This window comes from Trichosurus vulpecula, chromosome 3, assembly GCF_011100635.1.
Source record: "Trichosurus vulpecula isolate mTriVul1 chromosome 3, mTriVul1.pri, whole genome shotgun sequence".
Classification (NCBI taxonomy): Eukaryota; Metazoa; Chordata; class Mammalia; order Diprotodontia; family Phalangeridae; genus Trichosurus; species Trichosurus vulpecula.
In genome coordinates, this window is record NC_050575.1 from 304895225 (window position 1) to 304907804 (window position 12580).

The following is a 12580-nucleotide window of genomic DNA, read 5'->3' on the forward strand; positions in this document are numbered from 1 at the left end:
TCCATCACGAGGTTCCGCCTCTGGAAAGCCTTGAAATGGGGCGGGGGCGGCCCAAGTGAGGGCTTCCATTGGCCGGCTCACGGCGATAGGCGGGCTCGTGCGGCTCCTACCAGCTGCGGCGAGGCGGCCTAGGCCGAGAGTTCCAGGCTCAGCTGTGCCGGGGCCTGGATTTCTAACGCCGGCCGGGTGACGGCGACCACCCCCTGGGAGGATGGTGTTGGGGGGTTTCCCGGTGAGCTACCTGCTGCTGTGCGGTCAAGCGGCGTTGCTGCTGGGAAACTTGTTGCTGCTGCACTGTGTATCACGGAGCTTGTCGTACAACACCACGGCCGAACCCGAGGCCCTGGCCACCGGATCTGCGGGCACGGCCCGCCTCGAGGGCCCCGAGACACAGATGCTGGCGTACACGGATCCCCGCTCTCCGGTCATCCTTTGCGCCTTTCTGTAAGCGGCCCAGGCTCCGGGAGGCGGGGGAGCGAGGGCGGCTGGAAAAGGATGCGCTGGACCCTGTCCGTCCTCCGGCCACCGCCGGGGAGGAGGGTGACCCGATAGACCCCACCTGCTTTCCTGCCCCGGGCAAGGAAGGGCAGGTGATGCGTGGGGCTGTCGGCATTGGGAGTGGGGTTCCTTACTTTAGGGGTGTTGGTGCACTGTCCAGGTCTGCAGAGCCAGGTAGGGTCCTGGCTTTGGGGCAAGCCCTTGGAGAAGGGGAAATGGGGGGGGGGGGCGAGGTGAGAGAGAGAGACTTTCTTTGTGGAAAGTTGAATAAGTTAATTTCTCAAGGATTTATTATGAGTCAGCCCCGTACTTTGCAAAGCTGTTTGAAGATACCAAAAAAGTCCTTGCTGACAGAGATCATAAAGTACCTTATTAAATCCCTCCCCCCAAAAAGAACGCCCTAAGACCCCTAGTTATCTCTTCCTTTGTCCCCTACACATTCTTCTGGCACAGGGGTCACCCTTATTTTTGAAGCATTCAAATTCGAAAGATTTTGAATACCTGCAAAGGGAGGAACTGGATGGTTCTGAGAGCCAGCCTAGCCGACTTCAGAAAAGCCATCAGATGCAGAAGATTAGCCACCAGATGAGAGATGGATTTTGGGGGCCACAGCAACCTCATGAAGATGTCTAATAAAACAGGAAGAAACAAGAAACTGTCGTCTAGCCAACACCCAATGAAATATCACATCTAGTGAAGTATGTTCTGATGGGGTTAAGATAAAACTGGGAAATCCATAGGATTGGAAAGATAATTGTCATACTAAAACCTTGATGGCGTCAGGCATAGAATCTATGTTAAGGTGCTGTATTATCTCCATTTTACAGATAAGGAAACAGAATCAAACTAGGTTAAATGAAGTTAAGGATCAGACAGCTAGTAAGTGTCTAAGGACAAATTTTAACCTACGTCTTCCTGATTCCCAAGTCCAATGTGCTCTGTTCACACTATTCCACTAGCTGCCTAGGGAAATTGGCCAACTGGAACTTACCCAGAAGAAAGCAATCAGGATTGGTGGAGGCCTCAAAACTATGCATGAGGATTGGTTGAAGGACCTGAGGATGTGTAGCATGGGAAAGAGTAACTTACGGATATAACTTCTCTCTTTAAACATTTGAAAAGTTGTTATGTCAAAGAGGGATTACATTTGTTCAGCTCAAGCAGAACTTGGACTATAAGTTGTAAGTTTTAATTTAATAATTATAAGATATATAATATATATCTCTATATAAAATATATAACATAATATATATAATAATAATTAGAGCTATCCAAAAGTGGACTCAGTGGCTTCTAGAGTCAGTGGGTTCCTTGCCATTGAAGTCCTTTAATCAGAGGTTGATAATCACTTGTTGAGAGGGTGTTTAGAAGACTTGGGTCCAAATCTGGCTTATGACAATTACTACCTGTATGACCTTGAAGAAGTCACATAAACCTAGGACCTCTGTTTTTTCATCTGTAAAATAACAGATCCTTTCCAGCTCTAGATCTATGATGCAGTGTACTTTGAGATTCCTTTGAATTTTAGGATTCCATAGGTCAATTTGTTACAGAACTTTTTGACGACCAGTAGTGAAATCCCAAACAGCTATCCTGAAAGGTCATAATTTGCACTGAGACTCTGCCACCTTGTCTACTACTCTCAGATCATTGCAGAATATTTCAAAAGGAGTATATTTAATCCCTCTTTGAGCAGTCTAATTGACAAAAGATTGTGATTGGAGGAAAATGGGGAAATTTACATTGTCTGGGATGAGGGAATATGCGAGATAAATGCCTTTATCCAAAGGTGTATTAACAATATTCATTTTACTGGTGGATTTACAGGCCTGATGAATTTATAAAATGTGATGACCCTGTGGATCATGTTGGAAATTCAACTGCCTCCCAAGAACTGGGTTATGGGTGTGTCAAGGTGAGTTTTTAATAAGCTGTTCCACATAGAATATCCTAAATATTCTCACACAAATAATTGATACTTTGTGGTTGATACCATTTGAAACTTTTATTTTTGAAAGTAAAAATGCAGTTTAAATCCCATTACAACAGACATCCAAGGAATATCCAAACCATTTTTTTGTAATAGAATTTGATTATAGTAAATATTACCATGGAACACATTCCCAAGTCCAAGGGCTGTAGGTAAAATGAAGCAAGACATTTAACCTCCCTTAAAAGAGGTACAGTTTCTAGGCAAAAGCTGCCCACATGTCAAAACTAATGTCCCTTTGACTTGGCCCTACCTTTGGCTTCTTGAAATCAACAGAAGCTTTTTAATTTTTTTTTCCAAATCCTACCGTCAGCCATTATTCAGAACATGGCTTTTATGACAGCTCAAAGAAGAGCTGTTTTACTCTCCAGGTGAGAGACAACAAACTAGGCAGTAGAAGGAAAGGCATTCACCATCGTGAGTTAGCCTCTGAAAAATACTTGTGAGGTTCAGACTCAGGGTGAATAATCTGACCAATTAAGTTTTCTCCCTTTGAGTACTGTTTTTTGAGCCTGTACTATTAACTCTTGAGTAATTAGGTATTTTTTTTCTCAGTACTCAAATGAATCCTTCCAGCAGTGCAAATCAAAGTCCACCCATGCCAGTCCATCCTGTATAACTCCTATCCAGGTGCTCCCATAGATTCTCTCTAAGAGGGGCCACCCAATATGCTGGAAGCCTTCCTTACTTTCTTTTGAAAATGAGAAGGTAGCAGTGGAGCATGCTGGCTGTCCGTCTATCATCCCTCTTCCTACTCCTTTTCTTCGTATCACATAATTTCTTGATGTCTTTTACTCTTCTTCAGAATTCTTCATTACTTATAATTTACAGCCTACTCATACCCACCATGCACTTTTCAATTGACATCCATGTGATACTTTTTTTTAAAAGAGAAAATTATGCTTCAGTTTGCACTCAGAGTTTATCAATTATTATAGCATTTTTCATCACGAGTCCTTCAGAATTGTCTTTGTTTATTGTATTGACCGGAGTAGCTTAGTCCTTCACAATTGATCATTATTACAATATTGCTATGACCATGTACAACAATCTCCTGTTCTGCTCATTTCACCTTGCACTAGTTCATATAGGTCTTCCCAGGTTTTGCTGCAACTATCCCTCTTGTCGTTTCTTATAGCATAGTAGCATTCCATCACAAGCGTACACCACAACTGATTTAGCCATTCCCTAATTGATGGATATCCCCTCCATTTCCAATTCTTTGACAACACAAAAAAAGTTGCTATAAATACTTTTGTATATACAGGTCCCTTTTCCTTTTTTTCTGAGCTCAGTGGTATTGCTGGATTAAAGGATATGCACAGTTTTATAACGTATGCCTTTGGGCATAGTTCCAAATTGTTCTCCATAACAGTTAGACCACTTTACAACTCCACCAACAGTTCGTTGGTGTACCGATTTTTACCACATCCCCTCCAGCATTTGTCATTTCTGACAGGTATGAGGTGGTACCTCAGAATTGTTTTAATTTGCATTTCTCTAGTCAGTAGTGATTTAGAGCATTTTTGTATATAGATAGCTTTGATTTCTGAAAACTACCTGTTCATATCCTTTGACCAGTTATCAATTGGGTAATGGCTCTTATTTTTAAAAATTATTTCAATTCCCTATATATTTGAGAAATGAGTCTTTTCTCAGAGAAACTTGCTATAAAATTTTTTATATTACTTCATTATTTAAGGTAACTTAGTAGAATGTAGATAACTCTAATTATCTCTTTTAATTAGGTCTATTTTTGCTTTGTCTGAGATCATGATTGCTATTTCTGCCTTTTTTACTTTAGCTGAAACATAATAGCCCCTTATTTTTAAACTGTAGGTGTGTCTTTCTCTTTCAAGTGTTTCTCTTTTAAATAACATATTGTTGGATTCTAGTTTCTAATCCATTTTGCTCTCTGCTTCCATTTTGTGGGTGAGCTCATCCCATTCACATTTACAGTTATGATTACTATGGTTTTCCCTCTATCTGATTTTCTTCTGTTTATCCTTCTCTCCCTTTTTTTATCCTGTCCTCCATGATACATATTTTTAATTCTTTGAAAGTAGTTGTATTTATTCCATGTCTCACTGCCATATAGCATCATCATTAGACTTTTGTATTGAAAAATGGGCCTTTCAAAAGCATTCCCACTGACTCTTCTTCTTTTGTCAGGGCCCAACTTATTGTCTATCTGTGCTGTCTATCCCAAGAAAGATATAAGTTCACAGACTTAGTGCTGATCAAATCTAACCCTCTCATTTTACAGATGAAGAAACCGAGGTCCAAAAAATTTAAGTTTCTTAGGACCTACAGGTAATAAGTGTTCAGGATTAGATTTGAACAAAGATCTTCCTGACTTCCAAGTACAGTCCTGTATCTACTACACCACAGTGCCTTTCATATAAGATCATAGATATAGATATATGTCTTTGTCTCTTTGCACACTTGCATGTGTACACACGCGCACATACATACACACTTTTAGATTGTCCGTCTAACTACATGTTGAAAACGTGGGCGTAAGATATCCCAGTTGTATTTCTGGATGTGTGGATAGGCCAGACTATTTTGAATGATTACAGATCTAACCCAAGTGGCTCTGCAGCATTTTTGGACTTGATGCAGTCAGCACAATATAAATGACAAAGAGAAACATCAAGAGGACCTCACCATCCACAGGAAATTCCTCTTTGACCTGGGCTGTTTATTGGATCTTCTTTATCACAATGGGGAGCACTTTGGAAAGGATACAGTTTCCTTTTCTGTGCATTGCCTGGTCTTTATTACCAGAGGGTTGTTAAATAAAATTTTTTTTTTATCTTTCACTGAATCTTGCGTGACTTTGTTATGTGGGTGGGAGGCATGTTATTATAAAATTTGTTCTAGCAAACAAATGCTTTTTTTGTAATCAACAGTTAGTACAATGGGATCTTATATTTTCTATATCAGTTGTGAAATAAAGATGTGGTCTCTGTTGCTTATTTCCTAATAATTATTTCATCAAGGATCTTCCTGATTTGTGTATAGATAATTCCCATAAAGATTATGTATAGATAGGAGGTGGGGGATATAGGTAACTAGTGATGTTCTCTCTGTCACCTTTATTGAGATTAATAAGGTCAGAGTTTGTTTTTTGGTTTTGTTTTTCCTCATGCCTTTGATAACTTCCACCTTCTGATACTTAATTGCTTTGAAACACTGGTATACTGTATTCAGACCCTAATTGCTGTCACAATTGTGCTGTCACAATCTCTCCAACATGGATTGCCTCTTTTTATGTTTGGTCCAATCCATCAGCTTTTCTTGTCTTTGTTCTCTTTAGTACATTCCTACCTCTTCTTTAACGACATTCTCTACTGTGATATTACAGTTCAAGTGTAGTGATTCTGTTGTTCTCAATGGAGGAAATGGTTTGTTATAATTATTTTTTGAGATATTTTTCATTTTTCTTGTATTTGTAGCTCTCTTTCTACTTTTATCTTGGAATGCCCTTGAAATGATTTGACTTAGTTGGAAACCTTGCCAAGCTTCCTTTAAACTGATTTTACCCTCCAACTGCTTCCCTCACCGGGAAACAATACCATTCATAATTATTTATCACCCTTCTTCACTAGATTTTACAAATGATTTTCTGTTCTATGTTTTGCCTTTGGTAGCCATTTCTCTCTTTGGTAAATAAGTCAGATGTTTTCTGACTGAGGCTCTTTTGGAGAGCAATCTTTTAGCCTCCTTGTTGTGGCATTTAATTTACAATACTTAAACTTCTGTATAAAGTTATTATAGTTAGTGTCAATGACATTTCTGTTGTCTGTTTCCTATGTTTTATTTTCAAGTGTTTAAGTAGTTCAGGATTTCGTTGTTGCAGTTGTGCATCTTATCTCGCTATTCATTCTTATTTTTTTACTAATTGTTATCTTAACTTTAGCAAGTTAATGATCTCACTGTATTCAAAGATGTGATTCAGAGATAACTCCCCTATCAATAACAAGTCTTTTCCTGTACATTAAAATAAAATCTATTTTGTTCTATATATTATTTAGTGCCTGCTATATCCTTCTTGTTTAGACATTTCAGTCGTGTCTGACTCTTCATGACACTATTTTGGGGTTTTCTTGGGAAAGATGCTTGAGTGATTCAATGTTTCCTTTTCCAGCTCATTTTACAGATGAGGAAACTGAGGCAAACAGTTGTCCGGGGTCTCAGAGCCATAAGGCCATATTTGAATTCAGGAAGATGAGTTCCTGATTCCAAGCCCAGTGATCTCTATGCACTTGACCACCTAGTTACCCTGTTGCCACATCCAGTGTCTACCAGTTGTTTTCTTGAAGGAAATGTTCCTGATCTAGTGGAGTTAGGTTTCTGTGTAATCTACAGATCTTTGGCTTTTATCATTCTATATTCTTTGGCCATGTTTCCCCATATATTAGGTAGCTAGGTGACAGTGTTGAGAATGCTGATCTTGGAGTCAGAAAGACATGAGTTGAGATCTGGCTTCAGACACTTATTAGCTACGGGAGCTGGGCAGGTAACTTAAACCTGTTTTCTTCCTTTTCCTCAACTGCAAAATGGGGATAATAATAACATTTACCTCCCACAGGTGTGAGAATCAAATCAGATAGTAATTGAAAAGTGCCTAGCAAATCGTCAATGCTATATAGATGTTAGCTTTATTATTTTCCCTGTCCTCACTTTTGATTCAGCTCCTCCAACAGTATGTCTGTCTGTTGGTCGGTGGACAAGAAGCTCACATTTAGATAATCAACAGTCAAAATTTATTGATGGTCTAAAAAATGTGTGATTCTTAATACTCTCTATCCCCCATTTCACAACTCTTTTCCACCATATCTGCAGAAATGGAAAGGGTCTTCACAGGACTGAGGATCATGTTTTGTCTTTCTTTGTTTCCTTAATTGCCATGGCCCCAGATATTCACCCAGCCTTTTGATGATGTTCCTTTCCATAGATGGCTAGGCTGTTCCCAAGCCTTACTAGAAGCCTCTTGAACATAGTAGAACCTACCAGAGCTTATGTTCTGCTGGTGTAGCCCTGGAGAACCCAAGATTACCTCCACGCTGTAATGAGCTGCTAAAGTAGCACTTTCTCAAAGTTATTTTGCATCACAGTAAATTACCATTCTATGGATAAGAGATTTTTAAGGTATTTTTAATACTAAATTACATATAAGATTTCTAATTATTCAGTCTTTCACAAGAACCTACCAGGTGTTAGGTACCGAGGGTACAATGAGTTTTGGAATTACTTCATTACAGTTAATTTTTGTTCTAATTATAATTTTTATACATATATATAATTACAGAGGGATTTAACTTTGAGTTGGTGTCATCTTGGATGTTGAGTTCTCAAACGGCAATAAAAAGGAGCCTTTGGCCAGATAGAAAAGAAAGAGCAAGGTCAGGAAGACCCAGGGAAGGGAGAGTGTCCAAGAGGAGGGGAAGTCAACAGTGTCCAATACTGTAGAGAATTCAGGAAGGATAAGGACTAAAGAGATTATTAAGCCTGGCAGTGAATTGGTAGTCTTAATGCACTATTTTATCTTCCTTTGAAATGCTAGTAAACCGTTTGTGCTCTCTCACAGATGAACCCTGTGTTAATTTGTATACATGTTGAACCCTTCCAATAGATTGTAAGTCCCTGGAGAGAAGGAACTGTTTTGGTTTTTTCTTTGTGTCCACATTACCACCTACATGTTAGGTACTTTTATAAATGTTTCTTGAATTTAATTCCTAGGACTGACAAAAAATTGAGAGTTCAGCAGACATCAGATTCATGTGCTTAAAGACAGAGCATTGAAGGGAAGAGGGGAGAGAATTTGGAACTCAAAGTTTTAAAAACAGATGTTCAAAAACAAAAAAAGAAGTTTTTGCATACAACTAGAAAATAAGATACACAGGCAATGGGGCGTAGAAATTTATCTTGCCCTACAAGAAAAGAAGGGAAAAGGGGATGGGAGGGGAGTGGGATAACAGAAGGGAGGGCTGACTGGGGAACAGGGCAACCAGAATATATGCCATCTTGGAGTGGGGGGGAGGGTAGAAATGGGGAGAAAATTTGTAATTCAAACTCTTGTGAAAATGAATGCTGGAAAAAAAAAAGACAGAGCATTGGATTAAATAATCCCTTCAGATTCATGCATCTCTGTTCCATGATTTCCTATGTCTTTATATAAAATATGGATATCTCAAATTGCTTTAAAATTGCAAATTCACAAATACTGCTTAGTCTATTCATTTTTCTACAAATATTTAATATTAATTATCTTTACCATTACATCAGCTAGTCAGCATTTATGTTGCTTCTTATACTTTCTGTGTATTACTGAAGAAGTTATCACTTAATTCTCTGAGCAACTTTGGGAAGCTAAATGATTGAAAATGGTAAAAAAAATACAGGACATATGAAATAGACATATCAGAAATTGGGGAGTGAGTTAGCACCCTATACCCCAATACGGTGAGAGTAAGTACTATTTTTAAAGTTTGATAAGTTATTTTTGTTTTCACAGTTTGGTGGCCAAGCCTACAATGATGTGGAACACACTTCGGTACAGTGCTACGCCCTGCAAGGAATTGAATGTGCTGGCCCTAGAAACTTCTTACGAGAGAATAAACCGTGTATAAAGTGAGTGTTACCTTGAAAGGTGATTAGTCTGGAGTTCTTTTCTTTCTCCCTGTTTTTAGTTTGTCATTGCCTAACCTGACTTTTCCCATTAATTTAAGTTTTGAAAGTTTGATGTAGCTATTTTGGTACACAACTCAACCTTGAGCCAACATGGTAGAGGGAGAAACAATCTCTGGGAATTGGAGAGTCAGAGGCTTTAGTCCTAGCTCTGTCACTAACCATGTAAGTACAAAGAGTGCAGGATTTGAGGTCAGAGGACTTAGGCACTTCTGCTTGCTATCTCTGGGACTATTGGGCGAGTCACTTTGCTCTCTGGGCTTCAGTCTCCTTCCTCATTCATAAAATGAAGGGGCCGATTTCTCAAGTCTCTTTCAATTCTGAATTTATGAAATCTGCAGCTAGTATTAGCCGTTCTTCTCAGAGCCTGAGTTTATTCTGCTATAAAACGAGGGGTGTGTACTAGGTAACTTCTAAGGCCCCTTCTAACTGTAGTTGTTTAAAGGCATAAATCCTGCCCAGAAAGTCCCTATAGTACCGAAGGAACCTAATAAGGAAGAAGGCTTCTCTCCAGTGAAGCTCATTTGATTTATAGTTAAACAGAAAACATGTGCTTAGGGTCTCAGAATATAAATACGCCCTGCAGGCCACAGCCATGTAGTGAATGAATTTATTTATGGCTTAATCTTAGAGCAGTTAGGGAAAGTAGGCGATTAGTGGTATTGTATTGTGGAGAGAAGACCCTATGAAGGAACATGTTACAGCAGTTGTTACTATCACAGAATAACCTGAAAAAATTATAATAATTCAGAGGCCTTAGAGGAATTAGACCAAGGTATGACAAGCCTTCCTAGAATAAATAGTCAAAAAGAGCTCTGAATTACAGAAAGCCCTACATCCATAATTACCTATGCATTTCGATTTGATAGAAGCTAGTAACTATTTGAACTAATAGTTTCATGATACTGTAATTGGTAGAATTTATCTTAAAACATACAGATAATTTCTCTGGCCTCCACCAGGGGGACCCAAAGTTAATTATTTTATTATAGCATAACATTACCTTCCTATCATTTCCTTTAGGCTGCAAGCCTTTTAACTTTCCTTTAGTAAAGAATCTTTTATTTTTTTTTCTAGGTACACTGGACACTACTTCATAACCACTTTGCTCTACTCCTTCTTCCTGGGATGTTTTGGAGTTGATCGCTTCTGCCTGGGACACACGGGTACAGCAGTAGGGAAATTGCTGACCCTTGGAGGACTTGGGATCTGGTGGTTTGTTGACCTTATTTTGCTTATTACTGGAAGGCTGATGCCTAGTGATGGCAGCAACTGGTGTACCATTTACTGAAGAGAACTATACTCATTGAGAGTTGATGTGGCATGGGAAAGTGAATGATCTTTCTCTCCTGACCTTGTCTCCACAAACTGCAATTTCTTCCACCATCTCAGACTAAGTTGTTGTTTTACCCTTTTTAGAAGAGAATCTGCTGGGGCCATGTTGTTGGACTTTAGATTTGGAAGCCAGGTCTTAAGTTGCCATCTGGAAATGATAAATAATGCTCTGAAAAATCAACTTTTTATCTACAGAAAAGAAGGTATAAGTATGCCTGTTCAGACATAAGCAGCAAGGGGATTTCTATACCTTTTTGCATGCCTTCCCTCTACAACATTATGGCTTTGGTCTTTTGGAACACGTACTGAAATATCATAAACAAAGTGAGCATTTTTAGAACGTACCTGGCCTATTATGCTCCATGCACTAGAAGATACCTGAGATGAAACTGACCACTGAAAATCTGTCTTCAGCAAAAGCTGGAACTCAAAGTAGCTTTTAATGAATACTGAAACTCTGGCTTAATCCTTATGTTCCATAAAGCATTTGGCCAAGTGGAGAAGCTGTACAGGATTTGAACAAGCAAAATGAAGCCTCTAGTATTATAAGAACAGAGCTTTCGAAATGCCAAACTGCTGTTCACAGCCCTCAAGGTGTCACCATTGTGCCCCAAGGGTGTTATCTACTGTGTACAGATGACTTCATTAAAATTTTGTTTTTAAAGAGATGTCTCAGTGATGTATCTGAGATCAGACATTTCTCTTGGCAGAGATTTCCCTTCTAAAATTCTGGATCTAGTAACATAGAAGAATCGCTGCTTGTATAAGGGCTTTCACATAAATAACTGAAATGAAAATTCATGAGTAGGAAAGTTAGAGACTGAGAGTCTTCATGTACTAGGAATGAAAAGCAGGTTTCTGCACTAAGAATTTTCATTCATTCAGCAAGCATTTATTAAGCACCTACACTGTTCCAGGCAATGTGCCCAGCCTACAAAACAAAAGCAAATACAAAAACAAAGGTGTCCCTACCCTTAAGAGTCTTACATTTTATCTGGAATACTGGGGAGAAAATGGAAACTAAATACAGAATTGTCAGATTTTAAAGCCAGAAAGGACCTTAGAAGTCATGGAGATAGTATGAAACAGTAGAAAAAGTGGTGAATTGGGTATAAGGAGAAGAGAGCCAACTTGAACTTGCTCAGGAGAGCCAATTGTTAAATTTTCAGTGTGAGGATTTACACCTCTGAGATTGATGAAAGCTACAAGTCAGTGCTTGATTTATTGTCTTATTGATTGTCCAGAGTTAAGAAGTTAATGGAGGAAGTGTTAACGTACACTAAACTTTTGTCCTACCCATCCATCCCCAGAGGTGGTTGTTAAACATTTACCAAGCAGACCCCTGGAGGAAATCCATGTTCTAACCCAGGCTATGTGACTTTGGGCAAATCACTTCTCAAGGCATCTCATCTGAAAACTGAGGGATATAAACTCAAAGATCCTTTCCTACTGTACCATTCTATGTTCTTCTGGTTTAGTGTCCTGGCTTGGGGGTTTTTCCCTCTACCCCATCTCAGGTGTGTATCCTATCAGTGTAAACAGTAGTACTTACAAGTCTTCCTGTAGGCTAAAGCCACTAGTTGGGGTATTTAGTCTGGTTTTCCCATTCGCAAAAGACCGGAGCCAGTCCTTTCCTCTTAATAACGCTGTTGTGTTTTAAATTACAAATGATTTTAAAGGTACAAATTCTTTTTACCTTTCTTGTATTAATAATTATGATTGCTAGTATTTATATAGCATTTTAAGGTTTACAAACTACATGTAGATTATATCATCGTAACGTGACCGCCACTGAGGGATTTGGAGACAAAGGACGTGGGCTTGGATCTGGCTCTGCCACTGCCTATCTGTGTGACCTCGAGTGAGCCATTTCCTTCTGTGAACCTCAGTTTCCTCATCTGCAAAGTGAGGGAAATGAACTAGTGCAAAGCCCTTTCCAAATTTAAATCTTCTGATCCTATGAAGTAAGCAACAAAATGTGATGATGTCATCAGAGGTTATGATAAAGATTATGTTAGAGAAGCCTGCCCTCCCCCTACTGAAGAGAGAGCGCTTGCCTAG

At 39.2% G+C, this 12580-nt stretch overlaps 1 protein-coding gene across 1 annotated transcript; it reads left to right on the top strand.

Annotated features, from left to right (window-relative positions):
* Window positions 1-32: 32 nt before the first annotated feature.
* Window positions 33-11183, top strand: TM2D2 (TM2 domain containing 2). The gene is made up of 4 exons (XM_036752397.1): window positions 33-444; window positions 2326-2413; window positions 9012-9127; window positions 10262-11183. Exons 1-4 carry the CDS (start codon window positions 212-214, stop codon window positions 10473-10475), a joined length of 651 nt encoding a protein of 216 aa, XP_036608292.1. The 5' UTR covers window positions 33-211; the 3' UTR covers window positions 10476-11183.
* Window positions 11184-12580: the final 1397 nt, after the last annotated feature.

Bases quoted from the DNA above. Each gene is read 5' to 3' on its own strand.
- TM2D2 (XM_036752397.1), top strand. From the start codon at position 212: ATGGTGTTGGGGGGTTTCCCGGTGAGCTACCTGCTGCTGTGCGGTCAA. The intron at 445-2,325 runs GTAAGCGGCCCA...GTGGATTTACAG, and splicing joins GTCATCCTTTGCGCCTTTCT to GCCTGATGAATTTATAAAAT. The intron at 9,128-10,261 runs GTGAGTGTTACC...TTTTTTTTCTAG, and splicing joins GAGAATAAACCGTGTATAAA to GTACACTGGACACTACTTCA.